The sequence below is a fragment of the Numenius arquata genome, chromosome 2 (genome assembly GCF_964106895.1).
Source record: "Numenius arquata chromosome 2, bNumArq3.hap1.1, whole genome shotgun sequence".
In the NCBI taxonomy this organism is placed as follows: Eukaryota; Metazoa; Chordata; class Aves; order Charadriiformes; family Scolopacidae; genus Numenius; species Numenius arquata.
Genome location: NC_133577.1, coordinates 131,475,982 through 131,501,338, shown reverse-complemented (window position 1 = coordinate 131,501,338; position 25,357 = coordinate 131,475,982). Strand labels below are relative to the sequence as shown.

At 50.0% G+C, this 25,357-nt stretch overlaps 1 protein-coding gene across 2 annotated transcripts in view; it reads left to right on the top strand.

Annotated features, from left to right (window-relative positions):
* The window catches only part of NRF1 (nuclear respiratory factor 1), a 62,750-nt gene that overhangs the window by 25,365 nt on the left and 12,028 nt on the right, over nucleotides 1–25,357 (top strand). The window contains exons 9-10 of one of the 2 annotated variants that reach the window (XM_074168448.1): nucleotides 4,292–4,416; nucleotides 22,233–22,289. In XM_074168448.1, coding sequence (XP_074024549.1) covers nucleotides 4,292–4,416; nucleotides 22,233–22,289 — 182 coding nt within the window. The remainder of the gene's footprint in view (nucleotides 1–4,291; nucleotides 4,417–22,232; nucleotides 22,290–25,357) is intronic. The other variant, XM_074168449.1, reaches the window with a different exon arrangement.

Sequence of the window (25,357 nt, the reverse complement as noted above, 5' to 3'; positions counted from 1 at the left end):
TGGACTGGATGATCTCCAGAGTTCCCTTCCGACCCCATATCATTCTGGGTTTCTGTGATGTGAAGACTGTAGTGGTATTACAGTAGGAATGAAGGGCCTCATGTTTTACTTCCCAGCTTTGTGTCACCCTCTTGGGTGACAGTAGAACCTTGTGGTCTACTGACCATGGTAGAGCTGGAGACCTTTCCAGGTGAGTGTCCTCCAACACCCTTCCAGTTTTCCTTTGCCACAAAATGCTCCTTGGAGCTTTCAGCTGTAGGACTGCGGTCTTTCACCTGCCTGTAGAAAGATTTCAGCAAGGTTCTGGTCCTTGAAAGCTGGTGGCTCATCCCAGCTCTGGAAACTTTACGCCTAATTTAGCTGAAAGCTGCCTTCTCTGAATCTTATTCCAATGGCTACTTTCATAGTCCCACGTAGAGCAGAACATCTGCCAACAGCATGACATGACGGATGACGCAACCTCTGTCAGGTTTGAAGATGGGAAGTATTAAGCCTTCTAGTAAAAGAGAACAGAGTGGAGGTGGGTAATTAATTCATCGATTCGAACGAATTAATGTTTGTGGAGCACCCTGTAACTGGAAAAAGCTTTTATGCTGCAGATCATTATTATTTTCAGGGATGCAACCGTAAGAAATTATTAAAATGCTCCATTGCCCTTGAAAGTGGATTCAAATAAGTGCTGTGTGAAGTCTGGGAAACAGGGTTACACCAGTAAATCCACGCTTACCCCTGGTTTGCTGCACTGGAGTTGGCTTTCCTGCAGTATAACTGCCTTCATGGAGCTGCAGGCTCAGAAGAGAGATTAGAATCATAGAATCATAGAATTGTCTGGGTTGGAGCAGACCTTTAAGATCATCTAGTGCAACCATCAACCTGATAAAAAACCATCACTAAACCATGTCTCTAAGCACTATGTCAACCCGGCTTTTAAATCCCTCCAGGGATGGTGCCTCAACCTCTTCCCTGGGCAGCCCATTCCAAGGCTTAATAACCCTTTCAGTGTAAACATTGTTCCTAATATCCAATCTGAACCTCCCCTGGAGCAACTTGAGGCCATTTCCTCTTGTCCCATTGCCTGTTCCTTGGGAGAAGAGACCGACTCCCCCTGGCTACCCCCTCCTTTCAGGGAGTTGTAGAGAGCGAGAAGGTCTCCCCTCAGCCTCCTTTTCTCCAGGCTGAACACCCCCAGCTCCCTCAGCCTCTTCTTATAAGACTTACTCTCCAGACCCCTCACCAGCTCTGTTACCCTTTTCTGGACCCTCTCCAGCACCTCACTGTCTTTTTTTTTGTGGTAAGGGGCCCAAAACTGGACACAGCCCTTGAGGTGGGGCCTCACTAGCGCTGAGTACAGGGGGACGATCACCCCCCAAGTCCTACTCACCACGCTGTTCCTGATACAGGCCAGGATGCTGTTGGCCTTCTTGGCCACCTGGGCACACTGCTGGCTCATGTTCAGCCAACAGTTGACCAACACCCCCAGGTCCTTTTCCGCCGGGCAGCTCCAGCCACTCTGCCCCAAGCCTGTAGCGCTGCAGGGGGTTGGTGTGACCCAAGGGCAGGACCCAGCACTTGGCCTTGGTGAACCTCATCCCACTGGCCTCAGCCCATCCATCCAGCCTGTCCAGATCCCTCTGCAAAGCCTTTCTACCCTCCAGCAGATCGACGCTCCTGCCTAACTTGGTGTCATTTGCAAACTTACTGAGGGTGCACTCGATCCCCTCATCCGGATCATTGATGAAGATGTTAAAGAGAACCGGCCCCAGTACCGAGCCCTGGGGGACACCACTTGTGATTAGCCAAAGGGGATGGAAAAGCAGAAAAAGAAAATACTCTTGTCCAGTAACAGTGTTTAAGAGCTGCTCTGAGAGGCAGAGGAGCTGTTTAGGAATAAGAATACACCCTGAGTGAGTACGGTTGGGAAGTGTATAGCATCCAGGCAGGAAATTCGGAAAGAGAAAGAATGAGTGGGAGGTACTTGTAAAATATTTGAGTCAATTGATCTACAACAGAATGAGATGGGCAGCTAAGGAAAAGCGTCCTAGGGGAAGCTTCCTAGATGGCTCTTTCCATCTCTTTTCCACGGGAAATGCTGAAGAAAATACCCACTCTTTAAATTCATTGAGGAGATTTATGTAATTCATAAATTGATTCAATTTAATTCATGTAGGAGATTCAGCTGCAGGAAGGAGGTGGCTTTGGAGTAATTTTGTGACCAGCAGTAGGTCACCAGAAGTAGTTAATAGATGTCTAAAAGGTCTGGAGAAATCTGGGCAGCTGCTGAAGGGTGCTCATGGCACTCTGTGCAAGTAATTAGTAAATAAAATGTGATGTCTATAAATGCGAAGGGATAAACATAGGAAGAAATATCTCCTGCATATTCTCACTGAGGAACTAACGATACGCTACCCATTACCATTCAGAAAAGTGTTCAGGGGACTGTCCTCCAGGCATGTTTTCTCACTGCTGAGCATATATTCTCGGAAGAATAAGCTGAATATTAGGAATTACAGGGAAAAGCACAGACAACAAGCTGGGATTAGGCCCCTGAGCTAACTCATGGTACGTCTACAGCTTGGACAGTGTGAGAAATTGTCACCCCACTCAAAGAGATGTCCAGAAAAAAAGTCTGGGAAGTACAAGTGTGATCAGAAGCCAGGAAGAGTCCTTGCACGGTAAGTGGACTATGGCTCTGCAGCTGGGGAGAGAGGTGACTGGAAGTCTATGAAATCATGAGGAAAAGGAAAAGGGAGCAGTGATTTTCTGGTTCTCGCAATATCAGGCTTAAGGGCTGCCCAGCCAGACCGAGGCAGTAGTTGTCGGAGTACCAGAGTGCAGTTTTTCTTCACGCAGCATCTAATTAAACGTGGAACTCATTGCTACAGGATGTTGTGGAAGCAAAAAGTATAAATGGGTTTCAAAGGGGATTAGACAAATCCAACCTGATGGTCCGGGCTGCAGTCTCTGATGTAGGAAATCGATACGCTGCCGACTATCGGAAGCTGAGAGGGTGTAGGAAGGGAAGGAACGCGCACGCTCCTTCCGAAATACCTGATACTGGCTGTTCTCACCGCAGGGTTCCTGCTTGAGAAGGACCTTTGGTCTGACCTCATTTGTATGAGGAAATTTAAGAATAGTGTGCTAAGCTACCCATCACTCATTAAAAAGAATTATTAAACCACTTGGCTGGGGAGGAGAACTGCATCCTGGCTAAATGTGGAGCTGCTGATGCGATGCTGGTAATGGTAAACCTCTGGGCCTGGTGGAATCAGTAATGAAGGGGAAAGCTCTAAAATCTGCAGAGACTTGGAATGTGACGGTGCCAAAAGAATGTGTTTTGTACCAGAAACCAGAGGCAGGAAGGAGCCACATGCTATTAACTACTCAAATTGCCTGAAATGTGCCTTTGTGGCCAAGAAGGCCAATGGCATTCTGGGGGGCATCAGGAAGAGTGTGGCCAGCAGGTGGAGGGAGGTCATCCTCCCCCTCTGCTCTGCCCTGGGGAGGCCACAGCTGGAGCACTGAGACCAGTTCTGGGCTCCCCAGTTCCAGAAGGACAGGGAGCTGCTGGAGAGGGTACAGCAGAGGGCTGCAAAGATGCTGAGGGGACTAGAACATCTCTCTGCTGAGGAAACGCTGAGGGACTTGGGTATTTTTAGCCTGGAGAAGACTGAGGGGAGATCTGATCAATGCTTATCAATACTTCAAGGGTGGGTGTCAGGAGAATGGGGCCAGTCTTTTTTTCAGTGGTGCCCAGTGACAGGACAAGAGGTAATGGGCACAAACTTGTACATAAGAAGTTCCATCTCAACATGAGGAGGAACTTCTTTCCTTTGAGGGTGGCAGAGCCCTGGAAGAGGCTGCCCAGAGAGGTGGTGGAGTCTCCGTCACTGGGGACATTCCAAACACACCTGGAAATGTTCCTGTGGGACCTGCTCTGGGTGACCCTGCTCTGGCAGGGAGTTGGACTGGATGGTCCTTTCCAACCCCATATCATTCTGTGAAAGCTGTAGTAAAGTCCCAAGAAAAAGAAGGCGAAGGTAAGAAGGCGGGGATGTTCTGACTAAGACATCTCCAAGCTGGAAAAAACCCAGTGGAAGCAGCTTCTTCCCATATATCTCTCCTCCACTGTCGTTTTTCTGCTCTGGATAACGCCATCTGGGCCCAGTAAGAAGAATTCCTCCTTGCTGGATTTGTTCTCTTGACATATGATGCCTGGTTAAAATGGATGCTACCAGAGTTATTTGTTTCTTTGGTCTTCCTAATTCTTATTTCTTCTTCTCTGTGCCCGCAGTGAAGCAGCTGCCCATGCAGTAGCCACGCTCGCTGAAGCCACTCTTCAAGGTGGAGGACAAATTGTCCTATCTGGTGAAACCGCAGCAGCAGTAGGAGCGCTTACCGGAGTCCAAGATGCCAATGGTAAGGCTGATGGAAAGTTTTTACTTTCTGGTGGTTTTTTTTTTTTCCTTTGCTCTTAGCTAGGGGATTTTTTCCTCTCTTTTACTTGAAATGTCAAGTTTTCGCTTGTAAAATAGTTCTGCCTCGCTGCAGATTGTCACTAATTAGGTTGTGATTTAAAAGCCCAGAACAAAATGATAGCACTAACCTGTTGTTTACTGCCATGGCGCTGGTGGCTCCGCTCTTTTCCTCCTTCTGCCAACTTGTTATTGAGCGTTAGTTTTGGGTGGGAATTCTCCATATCTGTACAAGGAGGACCAGACTTGGCCAACTAACGCAACCAGTCAGCGCCATGATAAACTCATCTCCAAAACGCTTCACAGCGAAGTGATAGAGATTATGACCACCATTTTATTACCCACTCTTTTCCTTCCTTTCCCAAGGCTTTTTTTTTTTTTTGTGTGTGTGTGTGTGTGTGTGTGCTTTGGTGGCTGATCTTGAGCAACCGTCGCTTTTCTGCTTGGGTGGCACCTCCCAGTCGTCCCTCGGTACTCAGCCTCGGGGTGTTTGCCTCCTGCTTTATTTTCCATCTTGCCGCCGTAGTCAGTCGCTCAGTCCTAGGGATCTTCTGTAGCTTTTCTCCCCTGTTCTCTGGATGCCTCTTCTGTCACGTCTGGTGACTTTTGCAGTTATTCAAACTCATCTCGTGGTAAGTTCATAGGAACTGATTCAAAAGACGATACTGGAACGTATGAATATCTCTAGTTGGTGCTCATCTACTGCCTCCAGTTGCGCTGTACTTCTGCCTGCTGCCTTTACCGCGCTTTCCATGTTCAGAGATGAAACTCACGGGTTATTTCAATTAAACGGAAGGAGGTGTGTCAAAATAAGCTCAAAAAGGGTGCAAAGTGTGAAGCTGCAAAGAAACGTCGCCTTGAGGATGGGGGCTATTTGGACTCTAGTTGCCAAAGGTGGCAGAGAGGTGACTTCTTGCCTTGTCGCTTTTGCGCGGAAAGCAGAAATCGGGTTAGATGAGACCTCGAGTTGGGCTTCCATCAATATCCTTATTTTAAAATGTCAACGTTTAGTTGGCAGCGAAAACGGGGCAGTGGAGGGAAGAGTAGTTTTCCTCGGGGCGTTCGACTTGATGTCTCCTGCTGTGGAGTCAGCCAGCCTGAAGAGGGAGCAGAAATGAAGTGAAAACCCTGTCCTCGGAGCTGGGAGCGCGGCTGATATTGAGAGGGAAGAGTAAGGTTGTGTTGCGTTACACTTTGCCGGCAGCCCGGCGTGAAGGGGAGGATAAGTGATGTGTATTTATCGAGGGAAGAGTCTGACCCTGGATGCTCGAAACCAGCAACTAATCAGATTCGTAAAAGCAGTTAGCGCCCTTTAGCAGATCTGCACCCCTGGCTCCTTTTGGTCTGCTTCCAAAATGCTTTCATGGTCTGGATTCCTCTGGATGCTTCCCCTAACCAGCTCTCCTCCTCCACACCCTTCCTGACTCACTCTACCTCACTCACCCAGCATTAATATCATTTTAATGCAGGCTGGGCTTTTTTTTTTTTTTCCCCCCCTTTCTTTCTTTCTTTCTTTCTTTCTTTTTTTTTTTTAGCAGCAGAGTTGGAAATCAGATGGGATTTAGAGTGCATTAAGGGGAGAGAGAGAGAGAGAGACTGCAGCATTTCCCTCTGTGCAAAACCTCACCCGCAGCCCCTCGCCTTGTTTCCACTCTTCTTCGATTTGCTGTAATCTCCGGTGGTATTAAAGGGGAAGGGCTTTGTCGGCGCGGTAGCCCTTGGAAAGCGCCGTGCTGTTAGTTTTATTACGCAACCAGCTAATATATCTCCCTTAGGGATGGAGGAGATGTCGGTATCCATTCCTGCTGTCTCTGTCTGGGGGGTGGGAGGGGGATATGGAGAGCAGATGGATTTTCAGCGTCGGCACGGTCACGGAGGATTTATCCGCCGCTTTCCTACCCTGAAGCCCAGGGGTGTGAGTGTGAGCATCGTCCCGGGCACCGGTGCTCGGTGATTTGGTTGCGGTGGGGACAAAACCGCTCTGCGCGTTGTTCTGTTGGAAGGAGATGAAACAGGGAGCGATTTGGTGCAATTGGTTGCAGGAAAACAACTTCCAGAGCCATAATGGTATTAACCAGCAAATTGCCCCCGCTCGCTATTGCTTGCAAAGTCTTCATTTGCTGGTATTTCCAGTAAAGGCTTCTCTCTAGGAATGCTCTTACCCTTCTGCAGGTCCTTTCGGAGGGAATCCAATCCCTTACCCGTGCCAGTTTCCCTGGAAGGGACATAAATTTATCCCCATCTTATTGATTTTTAGCCATTAGATGTAATTATTCTTTTTTTTTTTTTTTTTTAAATTTTTTTTGTTTCTATGTTGATATGCTATTTTTCCCATCTGCTCTCTGGCATCTGAATAATAATAATAAAGTGATACAAAAGAACCAAGAGGGCTAAAAAGAGGCGACTCGTGGATGTCTGTGGATGTCTCGGAAGCTAAATTCGGGGCTTGCAGGGAGCCCGGCAGCACGGCTGAACTGCCAAAGGGCTGCGGATAATCTTGTGATCGGTTACATTTCTAGCTAAGGGAAATAAGATCTCCTGCTCCCATGCAGTGTCAAACTAGCTAAGTGCATTATGGTTTTCTTGCTAGTCTGGAGCATCTGCTGCGAGTCGGGATGCTGGAACCCATGACCCCCATGGTTTGAGCCTCAGATGTTTTGTTCTTAAGTGGCGGGCGTTAAAACAAAGTAATATTCAAAGCCAGCGGAAGGGGTTTGTAGCAGCACCGATTTCTGAAGTTGGCTGGAAACCTGAAAATGCTTCCCTAAGAGGAAACTCTGCGCTCTGGGGCTGCTTTCGGTGTGCGATATGGGCAAGCTCCGTGTGATGGGGCTGGTTTTGGAGCCGTCCCACCCCACCGGGGCCGGAGGAGAGGAACTCGATCAGCCTTGGGAAGGAGAGGTGACGGTGCCAGCCTGCAGCCCGGGCCCCTCTCGCTGGAGCATCCTCATACCGCAGCCTTTTGTTCGACATTGATCTCATCTGGGGCTTGAAAGCTGCTCGGGCTACGGGCTTCCTGGCTTCATCTTTAAATATTGATGAAGCTTTTGCCTAAGCAGTGCCTGCGCCGGGCTGTAGCAGTGCACAGCGATGCCCGTGAAGGACGGAGCAGGCTCCCTGCCCGAGGAAAGGCGGTTTAATGGCCTCGGTGTCGTCACAAGCCAGGGGTTATTTGCGGTTTTGCAGCATTTTGAAGGGCTGGTTTGAAGGGGAGAGGGGTGGTAGGCTTGAACCTTCAGCTGGGGTTCAAAACCAGGGCATGGAAGGAGACATAGTGGAAAGAGCTGGTGTTGGGAAGAGAAGTGGTGGTGGAAGATGCGAAATCAAGCTGTCGCCAGGGAATTGATTTAACAGACCTGAGAGAGGCACAGCCAGAGCCCCAATGGATCCTTGCTTGTCCGCTTTGGTCCTCACATGCGGCAACCCCTGCTCTTTTTCCTGCCCCCAAAGCACGTTTTACTGATGTATCTCCTCCCTGTGCTGCTGGAGATGCTCCTGGGAGCACTGATGTCCCTGGTGGTGGCACGGCAGCGTACGGGTGAGCACTAAGAGGAGCCTACGGTGCATCTTGCCCTTCTCCTTCCCCCCCAGTCATCCAAAAAATCCAAGCCCAGCTCTCCATAGAACCACAGGCAGCCGTGCGAACGGCTGGGGGTGAGCCAGGATTATCGAGTTGTGATGGAAGCCCGGGGAGAGCATTAAGAATCTGACGTGGGCAAATGGGGATTAGCGAGCTCTCTGCTTTCGCAAACCGAGGAAATGAGGCGTCAGTACAGGAGCGTATCCTGCAAGTTGGTGTAGGATAAACAAGCCTATAGCGGCATTTAGGGTGACGGGGAACTTATTGCACAGGGGAGAGACCATAGCACATAGAATCATAGAATGGTTTGGGTTGGAAGGGACTTAAAGATCAATCAGTTCCAACCCCCCCTACCCTGGGCGGGGACACCTCCCACCAGAGCAGGTCGCTCCAAGCCCCCTCCAACCTGGCCTTGAACCCCTCCAGGGATGGGGCAGCCACAGCTTCTCTGGGCAACCTGGGCCAGTGTCTCACCACCCTCACAGCAAAGAAGTTCTTCCCCACATCTCAGCTCAGTCTCCCCTCTTTCAGTGTCAAACCCTTCCCCCTCCTCCTATGGCTCCCCTCCCTCATCAAGAGTCCCTCCTCGTCTCTCCTGGAGCCCCTTTAGGGACTGGAAGGGGCTCTAAGGTCTCTCCAGAGCCATCTTTTCTCCATCTTCTCTTATCCCGTACTGCAGACACAGTCCCAAAACTACAGAGTTGACACCTGGTACAAACTGGCTGTGGGTCACATTCCCAAGCCCCAGCCCAGCATCCTCCTCTCCCTCTCCAGCGGGGGCTTTCTCTCTCAGAGGCGATTTAAATGCTGAAAAACCTTCAGCCCTGGGTGAGGCTGCCGATGCTTCCCGCATGAAATCAATACGGTGTCAGGTGGAAACCTGTCTCCACCCTCAGCTGCCCAGATGGGAGATGGGGAATCCTCCTCTCGGCAGCGGAGAGACCTCCAGGCCTGGAGCGGGCTTTACCAGTCCCCTCGGGCTCCGTGGAGGCTGTTTACAGCTGAAAATGCATCCAGGAGGGGAAAGGCAGGAGTCGAGATCCTGTTCTCCAGGCTGTGCACGTCTCCTAAAGAGCGTGAAAGCGGTGGGAGAGAGACATCGGGCAAACCCAGCGAAGGGAACTGCCTGTTCTTGCTTTCGGATGCCTCGGGACAGGGAGGTGCAGCACACTGATCTGCTAGTAACCGCTGGCTTTTTTGCATGAGGAAAAAAAAATAAATCAAAAAGATGAGGGGGGAGGCTTGGAGGCTGATCTGCTGCCAACGCCAACCTTTAAAAGAATTTTTTTTTTTTTTTTTCCTGTTGGATCCCCTTTTTTAGGGAAGGTGGGCCCAAATGAGTCGCTACCAACTTGGCAAAATGCAGACGGGCTTGCTTGCGTCCAAGCGGACGAGAAGGAAAGAGCTGAGCTTTTTGTAGGGTCTTCCTGGTGGGAACAGATTTATTTATTATTCAAGACCAGGTTGGATGGGGCTTTGAGCAACCTGGTCTGGTGGGAGGTGTCCCTGCCCAGGGCAGGGGGGTTGGAACTCGATGATCTTTAAGGTCCTTTCCGACCCAAACCATTCTATGATTTTATTTTTTTTAATGAGGTATTGCCCTGAAACATGTACGATTTAATCCCAATCTGAAGGAGAAGTGAGGAAAATAATTTTTTCCTGATGTGTTTCATGCGACAGAGGAGAAGAGGCCGGTGGCAGCCAGCAAGGAGATGAAGTGGATGAGTGTGAGTTCCTGGGTGATGTGCTGAGCAGGTCCAGGAGCAGGGAGAGGTGTTTCCTAAAGGACTAATTACTGTTCATAAATGAATTATTGTCAGCAATGGGGCCATGGATACACTCTGAGGAAAACAGGTTGGCATAAGCCTCAGTTGAAATGAGCTTATTCTGTGTCAAGTACATGCAGTTCCCTGCCTGTGCCCTGTAGAGAAGGAGGTGCTTGGCTGCAGCTCAAGCATCTCCACAGCTGCACAGTTTCCATGTCAGCATCTGGCTGTCCAGGGAGCCCCAGTGGTGGTGGTGAGGAATAGGCAGTGTTGGGATCATAGAATCATAGAATTGTCCAGGTTGGAAGGGACCTTTCAGATCATCGAGTCCAACCATCAACCCAACACTGCCACAGCCACCACTAACCCATGTTCCTCAGCACCACGTCTGCCTGGCTTTTAAATACCTCCAGGGATGGTGACTCCACCACTGCCCTGGGTAGCCTGTTAACCCTGGGACACCAGCCCTAGGTTTGATGCCAGTGGTCAGCCTGGTGCTGCTAGGTCTTTCCCAGCAGGACGAGGGTCAAAATATTTCCAAGACATGGAGCAGCGGTCCCTGTTGCACTGAACCTTACCAGCACAGATGATTTCTGCTTGCTTTGGCAGGGCTTGCCTTGCCCTGATGCTTTACAGAATCACAGAATGATACGGGGTTGGAAGGGACCTCTGGAGATCATCTAGTCCAACCCCCCCTGTCAAAGCAGGTCCACCTAGAGCAGGTCCCACAGGAACGTGTCCAGGGGGGTTTGAATGTCTCCAGAGAAGGAGACTCCACCACCTCTCTGGGCAGCCTCTGCCAGGGCTCTGCCACCCTCAAAGGAAAGAAGTTCCTCCTCATGTTGAGATGGAACTTCTTATGTTCAAGTTTGTGCCCATTTTCTCTTGTCCTGTCCCTGGGCACCACTGGAAAAAGACCAGCCCCATCCTCCTGACACCCACCCTTTAAGCGTTTATAAGCATTGATGAGATCCCCCCCCGCCTCAGTCTTCTCTCTCTAAACCCATGGTGATGGATCTCGTGCCTTTTGCTGCTGTCCTGCGTTACTCCCGGGCACTAATCTTGGTCGGCTCAGGCTGTCCTTCTGACGCTGGGCGGCCCCGGGCACTGGGCGGCTTTGCTTTGACATCTTGGGACCGGTGACGAGGCGGCCGCCGCTGACGATTAAGATTTGTCTGCCCACCAACAGGGGCTAAAAATAGTGGCTCTGACAAGTCCTTTTCCCTACTGGGTTGATGGCCAGATTTTTCCCTTCGGTCCAACAGGCTCTACCTATACCAACGTGCGGTTGTGTTGCATGGAGGCACCTTCGCATAACCCAGGATGGTTTTCCTGGGTGGTTTTTTTTTTACGTTGGTAAGTCCTTTGACAGAGACACAGAAGGGTTATTTCTAGGTGGGTGCAGTTTGGCTTTTGGGGTAGGGAAGCTCAAGGCCTCTGTTATCTTTCTTCCTTGGGGGAAAACGATTTTATATGATGAGTCCTTCTGATATGCTTCCTCTTTGCAAAGGCAGCGGTATTGGAGGAGCTCAAGGTGAGCCTCCCGGGTGCTTTTGTGCCCCTGTTCCATGCCCAAGTCTCATGGAAAGTCCAAAGACTGCATTTTAGCTCTGAAACATGCTTTTTTGCTCGCAAAGAGAGAAGGCAGCATCCTGGGGAGGCACCAGGAGGTGCTCGGTTCCTGGCTCGATCTCTTGCTGTCCCTTGGAAGACCCTTCTCTTTGCTCCTCGGGGTGTTTGTGATGGTGTTAGCGATACCCAGAACGCGAAGCCAACTTCATTCGGGGTGGGGAGTCACCGCCGAGTCCTTTGCCGTTTGATCTCTTCTAGCGTTTCTCTGAGCCCTGGTGGATTCAGTGAGTTTCCATCCAGTAAATGAGCCGTGCCCCGTCTGGCCTTATCTCCCGGCTTCTCCATGACCTTACGGCATCTCCAGCACCTCCCCTGCCCTCCCCGTTTCCCCTCCCCTGGTGAGTTCTGACATCCATTCCTGTTATCGGGCAGTTGAGACTTACAGGCTCTCCAGCTGTCACAGCCGATGCTGTCCCGGTTTAAGCGTAGGCCATTTACCTTCCACGTGTCCTGAATTAGGGGAAATGGACAGGAGGGCTGGGTCTGTTTAAAAATTAAAGCTGATTACGAGGCATTAACGTTACATTTAAAGAAGTAGGCAGCAGCCCTCCTCTCTCAGCGTAGTTGCAATATGTTCCCTTTTGTTCTGGTCTGGAGGAGGAAGCAGGGCTGATATCGACTCCAGGCTGGGCGGGATTTCTCCTTTATCCATAAATTTAAAAGAGAAGCTGCCTTGTGCCTGCTGCGATGCTTCAAAGCAGTTCTGGTCTTAACAGCCTAAGGCAATTCCCATCTTTGCCATCGTAACAGAAAGCTTCAGTTCTTTCTGCTGATCTTGAATTACTCTTAGAAAATTCAGATCTACTGAGGCTGTGTTCATCAATCTGTCTCCTGAATGACTCTGTTGGGAAGCTTCATATTTGAGAGATCCCAGTTGTTTTACACGTGTATCCACTCTAGCGCCAAAATGCAGCCGTCTCCAGGACAGCAGGATGAAAACTTTGGGGTTTTTTTTCCTCCATAAAGGCTCAGCTTCATTGTGGCAGATGGATTTTAAGGAATGTTTGGCCCAAGATCTTGGGAAGTCTTATAGCAGCCTTCCAGTCTCTAAAGGAGCTCCAGGAAAGCTGGGGAGGGACTCTTGATGAGGGAGGGGAGCCATAGGATGAGGGGAAACGGTTTTAAACTAAAAGAGGGGAGATTGAGCTGAGATGTGGGGAAGAACTTCTTTGCTGTGAGGGTGGTGAGAGCCTGGCCCAGGTTGCCCAGAGAAGCTGTGGCTGCCCCATCCCTGGAGGGGTTCAAGGCCAGGTTGGACGGGGCTTGGAGCAACCTGGTCTGGTGGGAGGTGTCCCTGCCCAGGGCGGGGAGTGGGACTGGATGGCCTTTAAGGGTCTCTTCCAACCCAAACCATTCTATGATTCTGTGATCTTCAGGGCTGAGAAGGCAAAGGGACGTGGTTGCTTCATGCGGAAGGATGGAAACATGAGTGTGGTGGGTGCTGTTGTCCCCATGCCTGGCCTAGAGTCAGTGTGGGCTTGGGCTGTGGGTGAACTTGGCTTTAAGAAAGCAGACAGGGTTGGTGTCTTCCATATGGAGGTGTCTTTCAAAAAGGGCCTTCATGGCATGGCTTTCCTGCTTCTCTCCTCCAGCAATGACCCTGTTTTCTCATTGTGTTGTTGCTTTCCCAAGTTTCCCAAGATTGAGCTTCCTTCCCACGGTGACCCTTCATCCATCGATCTGGCTGGGAACGCTCTGAGTGAATTTGCTGCTTGATTTAGAAATTCATTGTGTTTCTAGGTTTAATTTGAAGCTCTATTTATTGGGTGTATTTTTATGATATTTGTCCAGGCTTTTGCGTCTTCACCTCACACTCCCTCAATAATCCCCATGGCTTCAGAAGTAACTTTTCAGTGCAGGACACTTACTGAAAAAGGGCCAAGCCTTTTGGCAGGTGAAGTGATGTATGTGGCATGTATTTGTATTCGCTGGATCTTGCTTTTCTCCACCTCTTAATGAGAATTTTCAATTGACTTCACCGTTGCCAACATTCACGTTAAATTCCGGGCCTTTGTTCAATTTATGGTGATGAAGCCACCAAGCACTTGGCTCTGAGAGCCACGTTAGTGAGGTCCTGGGCTTTGCTGGTCCCCTCAGCCCTGAATCTGGGTGTCTGGGGGTGACAGGGCGTACGGCTCGTGGTTCGCTGGGTGGTTGGAGATCCATCTTTGCTCGTGGAGAAGGTGTGTTCTGCCTGATGCCTACCAGATGGTGACGGGGATGGGCAGCTCTACAAAACTCCATGCTTGTTCAGCCAAGGTGAGCACCAAGAAGGAAGGGGCCTGGTTATCTTTATGGGGTATAGTCCTCGTTTTAATTAATGAATGATTGAGAAGTGCATAGGATTTTGTTTGAGAGAAGGGTGGGGGTTTTTGTTGACGCTATAATGTGGGGTTTTTAATCTCCCTAATGTATATGCACGCTGACTGTAAGACTCAGATATTTAAGAATGACTTTGGACCTAATGACTTTGGACCCTTTGGGGTTCTAATTGACAAGTGGCTGAATATGAGCCGGCAGCGTGCCCAGGTGGCCAAGAAAGCCAACGGCATCCTGGCTTGTATTAGAAATAGCGTGACCAGCAGAAGTAGGGAGGTGATTGTGCCCCTGTACTCAGCACTGGTGAGGCCACACCTGGAGTATTGTGTCCAGTTTTGGGCACCTCAATCCAAGAGAGATATCGAGGTGCTGGAGCGAGTGCAGAGGAGGGCAACGAAGCTGGTGAAGGGCCTGGAGAATAAATCCTACGAAGAGCGGTTGAAGGAGCTGGGACTGTTTAGTATGAGGAAGAGGAGGCTGAGGGGAGACCTCATCACTCTCTACAACTACTTGAAAGGACACTGTAGAGAGGTTGGTGCTGGTCTCTTCTCACAGGTAATTAATGACAGAACGAGAGGGAATGGCTTCAAGCTCCAACAGGGTAGGTTTAGACTGAACATTAGGAAAGAATTTTTCACAGAAAGAGCGGTCGGGCATTGGAACAGGCTGCCCAGGGAGGGGGTTGAGTCACCATCCCTGGATGTGTTTAAGAGCCGTTTAGATGTGGTGTTGGGGGATATGGTGTAGGGGAGAACTTTGTAGAGTAGGGTAGATGGTTGGACTCGATGATCCCAAGGGTCTCTTCCAACCTGGATGATTCTATGATTCTATGATTCTAAACCAGTCTGTTTGGTTACAGCAGTGGTTTTGGGGTGCCCGCAAGAGATGGGTATCCTAATCCTTTGGCAAGCTGTTGTCTGAAAGAGATGAGGCTGAATGAGGAAAGGAATGGCAGTCTTAGACACGTTTCCCTAAATACGCCTGGAAGCACAGAACTGGATAGACAAACGTTTCCTTGCCTCCCACGGTTTCCAGTCCAAGCATTGGGATGGGAAGGGATGGAGGTATTTGTGTAGTCTGTCTGCAAGCAGATCGCGTTTGCGCTGCCGTCTGTTAGTGCTTTTTGGCCCCAGGTTGGGGTAGGAAGGCGCTCTCCTGACAAGCCCCACATCTTCAGCGCGGTGCTGTTTTATTTATAGCTCTTGGCCTAAAGAGAAGGGCGCAGGTGGAGTCGGAAAACCAGCTCTGTGAAGCTGCCTGGTTCTGCGTCACTCTCCTGACCCATCGCAGATGCCGGTGAGTCGTTTTTTCCAGGCCTCCTGTTCCGTGTCCAACCTAACCCAGATCAGAGGCTGGGTTGGCAGAGTTCAACCAAGCAGAGCTTCTTCATGGAGCTCCTGCCACCTTTGCAAATACTCATGCACGGGCAACGTCAGGTTGGGGAAGGCAGCTTTTTGCCATTTCTTCTGGACACGTGGTAGAGCTCGACTGTGGATCTGGGTGTTCAAACCCATAAGCGTTGAACAGGGTGGATGGTAGATGAAGCAGAAATCGAAACCAGCCTCTGCTTTGCTGCTCTGTTCTCAGTGCTCCCAGGATGAAGTTCACGTGTGATGAGTTCTGCCTGTAATAACAACTTATTCAAACCTATGCTAGGCGTGTGGCAGCCCCTCCTTGGCTTTTTGAGCTCTGTGAGACATATTGTAGCCCATTTCTGGAAGACCTTCCTACTTAACTGCAGATGGGAGACAACCAAGGACAACTTCATCCTGCTGGCACGGTCTCTGCTCATTCTCCTGCTCCTCCAGGTGGTCCCATGTGAGAGGTCCCAGCGTACCTTCCTTGCACGTTGGCACGATGAGAAGATTCAAGACTTGCATCTTGAGTTGTAGGGCGTCATTTCTTCTGCCACTGATCCCAACTGACCCCTCGCTGCCTTGGGGGTAAAGATGGGGCAATGGTTCCTGCTGTGGAGCAGCTCTAGCATCTTTCAGTGCAGATTTGAGCCTTCAAGGTGGCTGGTCCTTGGAGAAATAGCATCCCCCTCGTCCCCATCTATGTGGTGATGGGTGAGTGCTGCAACCGCAGGCAAAATTGGGGGTGTCATTGCTGGTTTTCCACCTGTGCCGTGCCGCTTGTACCCCTTACACCACGCAAGGGCTTGGGGAATTGAAAGAGCAGCCTGTGATTACACTGAATCAGGGCAGATGGAGAGGGGCTTTTTAATCCCCCCGTGTCACAGCAGAACTGGGCTGTCACAGCAGAACTGGGCTGCAATCTGCTGTTTCATGACAGCAGGGCACAGTTCTTGCCTTCCCGAGCAGGTTACCCCGGTGGCTACGAGCTGGGCTGGGTCGGGCCACCTTCTCCCGCTTTACACTGGGAGGGCTGTGGGAAATGTCGCTGGGCTTTGAATGGCTGGAGGCTCCTCTGACCCGAGGGGCAGTTTGTGAGCTCCAGGGCTCTTAATGGGCTGTCAGTGGGCGTAGGGTGCAACCTGATCCAAATGGGAAGCTGGCTGAAATCCCAGCAAGCTGTTGTTGCTGTGTGAGGCATCTTATGAAACGAGATGGGTTTTGTGAACTCTCCATTCCCCCCCCGCCCCGACCCCGCCGCCGGGCACCCCAGGAGAAGGAGAAATACCCTCCAAGCTGAGCTACACGCTGGGGCTTCCTCAAGTTCAGCTCTCCAGTGCATCGTGGCACGGTTTGCGTGTCTCTCCCTTTATTTACAAAGCTCGTTGTCTGGCGTATCGGACCAGAATTTCCTCCCGTGTGGAGCTGTTTGCCCTTTCTGTTCTCAGCGCAGCCTCCGTGACTCCGTGCTCTTCTTCCGACCCTGCGTTCCCGCTTCCCGGGCGCACGATGCCGGGTAGACGTTTCCAAACGGCTCAAGGTGTTCTTTGTTTTCTTTGCCTTAAAAAAACCCAAACTCTCTGCCCCCTCTTCGAAAACAGCCTCAGCTGCTTTCTTAGCAGGGTCTGACCTCTCGAGTTCCTCTATTGCTTTTTTCTTTTTTTTTTTTTTCCTGAGCATGTCTAGAGGATCATTCTGGGGCTGTATTTATCCTCTTCATTGGATCTCCGTAGCAGGGACTGATTTTAAAGCCTAAAAGCACAACCCCATCTGTCTTGTGCCTCTGGGGCATAGTAAAGGGCCCCGTCCTGCAGCCGCTGAGCCTGGGAGAGATCTCGCTTGCAGAAATGTTTTCCTTCTCGACCAGACCTGCCCGTGGCAGAATGATGAAAGTGGCAGGTTTTAATTCATTTTCCCGAGTGGCCGCACTTGGACCCTTCAGACCTTCTGTTTTTCCAAGCGAGACTCGTTCCTCTTCGTTGGCGCTGGTGTTCAGCTGTCAGATTTTGGGTTTGAAAAGGACATTTCTTGCTATGGGATTGATTCATTTCTGCTTCGAGGCATTGGCAGGTTGCACGGGAGCCTGGGGAGAGCCAACTCCACCTTGGCTGGTGACACTTGGGTGGCCTTGTCCCAAAGGTTGGTGGGATGCCCTCGCCCGGTGGCACACAAGGAAGAGAAGGTAAATTTGTCACTGTAAGGACCGTTCCAGCCTTCCGACACCTCGATTGCAGCCCGGCAAATGGACAGCGGGGTTGGTTAACCCTTTCTCTCCCCTTTCACTGGGTGGCTCCTAACCATAGCTGGGCAGAGGGCTTGAAGGTGAAACCGTTTCCCAGCGCCCTCCGACCAGTTGGGAACGTTTTTCTCGCTGCCTTGGTGTCCCTTTGGGAAGTAAATCAGGGTCGCAGCAGAGGGCGGCGTGTTTGTCCCTGGAGGCCCCTGTCTCCCAGTGACCTTCTCAGCTCACGAAGACAGCTTGGCTTTGCTGTAAAGCAGCTCATGTGACAGCCGTAATCCGCAGCTCGTAAACAGCTGTGCAGGAAGATTGCAGGGGAATCGCCCTATTTTTCCCCGCGCCGCAGACCCCGGCAGGCCGGCACGGGAGAGGAGGATGGTGGCTTCTGCTTGTTTTGGGAGGCTGCTGTCTCCTTGGCCGCGCCGGTCCCTCAGGAGGTTGGTAGGTTTGAAGGCCCCATCAGTGCACACTGGCCAGGTCAGGAGCGCACACGTGCTTCTGTGAGTCAACGTGAAGCTGCGAAACAGGTTCCAAGAAGAAAAAAAAAAAAAAACACAAAAATCAATTTCTCCTGAAGTGGTTTCCTCTGAATCTTTTTCAAAACCAGAGGTGGCATTTCTAAGCTTGAATTTGACCTGTTCCTCCCACCCACCTCCCATATCCTTTGGCTTAATTTATTTCCTGATGTGTACAAATTCCTCTCTGATGGCTTGCGTGGACCCCCTTCTGCTCCAGGGATACTCGGTCACTGGTGGACTTTTTGCCGTCTGCCCACAGAAAGTTAAAGTGTGCCCTGGAGAAGACAGAGACTCTGAGAAGGGGAAGACTGAGGGAGCCCGAGCCTGGAATTTCCAGTCCCTAAAGGGGCTCCAGGAAAGCTGGGGAGGGACTCTTGATGAGGGAGGGGAGCCATAGGAGGAGGGGGAAGGGTTTGACACTGAAAGAGGGGAGATTGAGGTGAGATGTGGGGAAGAACTTCTTTGCTGTGAGGGTGGTGAGAGCCTGGCCCAGGTTGCCCAGAGAAGCTGTGGCTGCCCCATCCCTGGAGGGGTTCAAGGCCAGGTTGGACGGGGCTTGGAGGTTGGTCTGGTGGGAGGTGTCCCTGCCCAGGGCAGGGGCATCGAATGAGACAATCTTTAAGGTCCCTTCCAATCCAAACCCTTCTGTGATTCCATGAATTAGTTTAAAATTAATCATGGCATTATTTATCTTTCCCATACCCAGCTTACAGACCATAGCAAACTTCCCCTCCCCATGGGTTTGCCTCCTTGTTGCCACAGATCCCTGAACTTCCTTATTTCCATTTCCCCTCTGTGATTTTAATCCTCAAAACCTCAGGCATGTCCAGAGGGGAGTTCAACGAACGAGGGACTGATGCTGACGAGTCGGAGGAGCCGATGACAGCTAAAGCAGGAGGTCTCAGACCGAGATCCAGGCTCGTGCAGCCAGAGGTTCCTGCAGGCAGCGGCAGCCGTGAGCTGCCAGCAATTTGCCTCAATTCCCTCCAGAAAGGAGATGCCTTTGATCAGGTAGGCAGCACTTGCTTCGTAGCCATGTAATCCCTTGGTTTCTCTGCCAGAAACCACCAGCAGTGCGTTTGTGGCTTCAATACCTCGTCCACCAGTGGCCTGAGACAATCCCTCATTTCATGTAAGCTACAGAACCAGCCTTCAGAAGTGGCCATCTGTTACCGCTGGCCTATGACAGATTTGGAAGGCGAGACCTCGCAGTGAAAGGCTCTCTGCTATTCCCCTGAGCCGGCTGATCTCTTCCCTTCCACCCCTTCCCATCAAAAAAAAAAAAAAAAAATCAAAAAAAAAGAAAAAAAAGAAAGCTTTGTACTTCTAAGCATTAGGGGATTCTAATTGGTGTGTGCACGACAGGACCACTGCATTTAAAGGGTGAACATACAGCTAATGGAAGCCGAGTTTTATTGCTGGCATAAATATAGGACGCGCAACTCCTTTGAAGTCTCGGGGATCAGCATCTTGGGGGGGTTTGTGTTCAATTACACGCTATCGGTGAATTTGGCCCCCGGTTGTTTCCTGTTGCTCTGACCCGCAAGTGCTTTACGATGTCCTCGGCCAAATCTTGGAGGTTCCTGGCACGTTGTCTTTGCGAAAAAGGGTCCGAGTTGCACTTCCAAATAGGAGTTAAGTGTTAGGAGGTTTGAAGTCCCGCTGCAAATTAAGAGGACTTGAACTTGGCCGGGTTTTAGGCTTTTTGCTTGTTTGCTGCTGTCAAGAGATGTGCTTTCTCGCTGCTGGTCGGGATGGATCTGCGGTTTGAGCCGGAGCAGCCGTTCCGAGCGGGACTCCGCTCTGAATCATCCCCAGCAGATGTGAGGCAGGAGGGATTCTCCAGCCACCGCAGCTCCTTTCGCTTTGGGGAATCGGTTTCCGACCTGTTCTGTCCTGCCCCGGGAAGCGACAGGACGGGCTGTTACACAAGCATTTGCTTGATTCTTCTTGCAATTTTTGTCCGCGCGGGTCCGTGTGCCACGAGTCCTCCCTTCGCGGGGCCTCTGCGCTCCCGGGGTGAGACCCGCAGGGAGAAAACACCGGGAAGACCCCTGGTTTCTGCAAATCGAGGGATTATTTCTCTCCCCGCGTCCATCGTTGCCTTCTCTTGGCGTGCGGAGAACCTTCCACCACCCACCAGCGTGGCTCAGGCTCTGCCCGGGTGCGCAAACGTTCTGTGCCTTCAGTCACCAGGCCAGAGTCCAAGCTTTTTCCTTTTTCTATTTTTTTTTTTTTATTTTTTCATCGACAGATGTGCAGGGTTTAAAAGGGAGGAATCTGCCAGAGGCACTAGCATACCAAGAATAAGTACTCTTGGGAGAGAGAGAGAGAGAGAGGTAGGAACCCATCCCACCTGCCGGGCAGTGGAAGACGGTGGTGTGGGGGGGAAAAGAAAAGGAGGAATGTGGACTGTAAAAACTTGCTCTTTGCACGATACCTTCCACGTCTGAGTCGTGTGCGTTCACCATGATTTATTGCTTACCTGGCTGAGGATGGGCCAGGTCCTACACAGAGGGAGGAGGGGATCTGTGCCACACAGGTCCCTTGTCCTGTGAAGAAGACAGGCTGCAGACACCAAAAGCCTGTTCCAGACTCCGTTCCAGAGGGACAGGGAACTGCTGGAGAGGGTACAGCAAAGGGCTACCAAGATGCTGATGGGACTAGAACATCTCTCTGCTGAGGAAAGGCTGAGGGACTTGGGTCTGTTTAGTCTGGAGAAGAGCAGAGTGAGGGGGGATCTCATCAACGCCTACAAATACTTCAAGGGTGGGTGTCAGGAGGATGGGGCCAGTCTTTTTCCAGTGGTGCCCAGTGACAAGACAAGAGGTAACAGGCACAAACTTGAACATAAGAAGTTCCATCTCACCATGAGGAGGAACTTGTTTGCTGTGAGGGTGTCAGAGCCCTGGCAGAGGCTGCCCAGAGAGGTGGTGGAGTCTCCTTCTCTGGAGACCTTCCAAACCCACCTGGACATGTTCCTGTGGGACCTGCTCTGGGTGGACCTGCTCTGGCAGGGGGTTGGACTGGATGATCTCCAGAGTTCCCTTCCGACCCCATATCATTCTGGGATTCATACCGTTGCAGCAAGGGTGTGGGCTGGTTTGTGGCAGGGATGCTTTTATAGCTAGATTTGAAGGGTGTGCTTTGAAGAAGAGGAAAAAAAGGACCCTTAAGGTGTGTGTCTAGCCCTTTTTCCTCCCCCCCCAAGTTAAAAAGAAGAGTACTTACCGCTTGGTAGCTAGTGTGGGAACTAGCGTAAGGTAAGGCTCCAGCGGAGACACCAGCTTTCCGTACCCGCAAGGTAAAGCTTTGAACACCTTCCCAAGGCATCGTCCTCCTCCAAAAGCTGTGCCCCTTCCTTGGCTGTGAGTTCACGTCACCTCTCTTGGGTTAAGAGGACGATTTCCCCCAGTGAAGAGGGGCGCGGGGGGGGGCACTGGGAGGGAGAAAACCCATCACTTTGGACCCGTTCGTTGGCCATGAATGTGCGCTCTGTTGTAGCAGGAGAGGCTCCCGCTGAACGAGTCGGCGAAAAATGCTGGGAAAATGTTTTTTAGATGAAGCCAGGGACTATCTGGTTACGTATTACCTTACTGCCGGGACAATGGCTGCTTTATATCCCCATGTGCTAAACGCTCTGTAGTATATGCTAATATCTGTGTTCACGTGTGATCTATCGCGCAGCCCACAAACTTGGGAAACTCATCGAGATCCGAGTCCCTCGTAGCCTTAAAAACACATCAAGCTCCTTTCAGAGACCCAACCGAGCGCCTTGGATTTCATGAACTTTCTGGCCTCGTGCTCTCGGGATGCGTTAGAAATGCCACTTTTGGCAGCCACGTCTGCTTCTCATTCATTCATTTCTGAGCCCTCATTACTCCGAGAATAGCGGAGAGCTTTACTGGAAGTGGCCTTAGCTTCTCCAAGATGGATTTTACCACTCTCACTTCTGTGCAGCCGTTTCTCATCGGGCCTCTCTGGTCCAATTAAGCCATTCATCTAAATATTTGTAAAACACCGTACAAATATCTGGAAGTATCTTACACTTGCCTCCCACTTACTCTTCCTCCCACTTGTGCACGTAATGTTCTCTATAGAGGTAGAAATATTTAAGTTACTGTGCTTAATACTGAATTTTTTTACTCGTATGGGGACATTGAATTTTTTTACTCGTATGGGGACATTGAATTTTTTTACTCGTATGGGGACATTGAATTTTTTAATTCACCTGCTAAGCAAAAGGATGTATTTCCTATGAATACATTAATTATCCCACTTAATGCCCTCCCCTCCCCAACTGTAGTATTTGGCCTTTGTTCCGCCTTTTACACTTGCATTTTATTGTCAGGCTTCCTAGCAGCAGACTATTCAGGTTGCAAGTGGAGCCTGGCAGAGAGTTCATCAGGTGAGTGGATTTTTGTGGTGGTAGTTTTGGAATAACGGGATTTGGCTGTCGTCGGTATTACCACTTGTTCCTTGAGGTTCCTGACTGTGGTGTTTCTTGGGGCTAAAGGGGCTATATCTATCTGTCTTTTTTTGTGTTTTGTTTTGTTTTTTTTTCTTTCCTCCTCCTTTCACACTTTCAAGGGGAAAATATCAGCTGTTGGATATATATTTACATCCAGGCATGCAGCGTGCCCCTGGGGTGTGCTAATATCGTACAGCCCAATCCTGTTAGCCTTACGCAAGCCGAGCTCTCTCGTAATTGTTACTTAAGTAAAGAATTAGTGAGGAGCAGGACAGAGCTGGGCTCAGAGCCTGTATTTTAATAACACTGGAGCAGCGGTCCCGTGGTGATAGGGATGGGGTTGTGGGGAGGTTGTGATTTTTTTTTTTTTTTTTTTGATTTTTTTTTTTTTGGATTTGTAAAGTTTGGCTTTTTAAAGGTGGCAGAGACGATGCAGAGTTAAAGCAGCAATGCAAAGGAGAGAAAACCCCACAAATATACTTTCAGCGCCCATCGGCTTTAAGAAACTATAGACTGAACATCGTAGCAGAAACCTAAGTAAAGAAGTGGGCTGTCCCGTGTGTCACGCAGCACAGGAAGGTAGATACGAGAGCCTGTGCGTGTCACCGCTGATGCTTTTGCCAGCTGAAGTCCACCGGATTTTGGACTGTGGACGCATCTGTCTTGATACGCATCTTGATATCCCCTTGCGCATTGTTATTTATAATTTGCGAGGATGCCCAGAGTATTGTTCCTGCGGAAACTCGGCCAAATAATTATCTGCTTCATTAGAATATGCCATATTTCAGTGCTCAAAAATATACGTCTGATTCAGTTCAAATTACTTTATTCTAAAACGGACTTTTGTCATTCAAGTAATAAAACATTTTATCCATTTTAGATGGTACCCTGCCTTCATTCTCACGGTAGCCTTTAATAAAACCATATGGAAAATACAGGACCCTAAAGGCTGTTTTTAAAAGCAGGATAAGAATCAGTCTCCGTGCGCAGTTCTTCCTCTGGAAGAGCCCCTTTGGATGTTAATGGCATAGCAGGCGAGTCAGTAAAGTATTTATGGCAAAATATAATAGGGATCCAGAAACTTTAAGGCGCTATACTGTCCATAAGAGCTTGAGCAGACTCTGATTTATTCTTAAGTGTTTCCTATCTCTGCTTGGAGAAGCTTTGCGCTGGTAACACCTCTCTGCTCCGTCTTTTTTATTAGCAGAGAACAGACCGTAAGAAAAGCGAATCCCAACTTGAGCAGACATGAGGGGTTGCTGTACTTTCTCTATTTTTAACTGTGTTTCCTGTATACATGATTGACCGTGATAGACTGCTAATCTTATCAGGTGTGCCCTTCGCTCCACAGCAAAGTCCAGCCGATCAAGGAAGCTTAGAAGGGTTATTCGCTAAGCTTTCCTCTGTGGAGGCTGGTAAAAAAGCTTTCTTTTCACAGGTAGACACAGAGACACCTCTCCTACCCACCAAATTGGCTTGGTTTGAGAGTGACGTGCTCTGGGGGACCCAACACTAGCGTGTGAGGTCTAGGTAAGAACTGAGCTTGAGCAGACACAGCTTTATTCTGCCCCAGCCCATGTCCAGGTCCTGTTATCAAGCTCTCAATTCACCCTCAAGCCCCCATGAAGGGAAGAGGGAGGGACAGGTAACGTTAGGTGAGACACAAGGGCTGAAGGCATGAAGCCAATCCACCGTCAGGATACCAGACTCCTGCTTCACCTTCTTTCCCCAGCACCCTTTCCGTGGGAATTCTCAACTACATCAACATGAGGACGAAAGAGAAGACCTGAGATTTTGGATTAATCATTTCCAATGTTAAAAATAATTACAGGTTTTTCCTTATATTACTGTCCTCGCTGCAGATGATTGCAGGTGGAAGACTTCTGGTATGTCAGGAAGGGGCTGCAAAGACAGAGGTGCAGGGCAGTTGTGAAGTGTCATCGGTGAAGGAAACGTTTGTCGCCACCGCTTGAAGACCATGGGTCTTTGCAGTGCCAGGGAAGAGTCTGGGTATCCGTTTGGCTCACTGGGGTCTTCCTCTTTCCATGGAAACGCTGGGGCTTCAGAGGAGATAATTCCATGAGGACGGCTGAGTCCCTCACTGTATGTCACTTGATAGGTTGGGCTGTCCTCTCCAGCGGCAGAGACTCCTGTAAATCAGGAATCCCAGCCCCAGCATGTTTGTCTCAAAGTACTGCAACTTAAAAAGAATTAAAAAAAAAAACCAACCCCAAAACAAACCCTCTAAATTCCCAAAAGCTTTGGAATCCTTCAGGGATCTTGTTAATCATTTGACAAGGGAGGGTGGTGACCTCTAGGTCATCTCTGGGCTTGTGCCCTCTTGGATTTTATATTGAACAAAGCAGGAGGTGCAGACACACCTGCCCTGCTGTGGTCTCTGAAAGGAGCCACAGGTAACTGGGTGGTCCCTTTGTGAGGATGGATTGCCTTCCTCTGCCGTAGAGGCAAAGGTAAAATACCAAGAAATAAGGGAGATCAAGCCCAAGGTGTTTTAGAACTTGGCTGAGCTGTGATCCCTCCCTCGTTCAATGAGCTGTCCTCTCACAGCTAGAGAAGGAAGGTTGGTCTCCAACCAAGACTTGGGGATAAATAGAAAACAAACATCCAAACTTGGGTTTTTAAATGATACCTTGACCCAAAATGCTAAGCATCTAGGGCACCTTGCTGAAGCTAAATGAGTGGAAGGAAGAATGAGCCCTATTAGCATGGTGTTGCATGACAGCTCATACCTTTCTGATGACGTAGGGCTGGAGGTCCCAGGTCAACCAGGCTTTATGTATTGGTCACTGAGATGGCAGCTCCCGTTGCTCTGAACGAGCAGAGAAGGAAAGCTCAGTGAAACAGAACAAGAGGAGCCAAAGCTGAGGAAGGAACAAGTCACTGACAATTTAAGCAGGTAGGTGATGCCCAGCCTGAGACGGTCTGGACAGTCTGAGACACTGAGGTGTGATCATGAAGTTGAGGGGTTGGATGCAGGGAAGGAA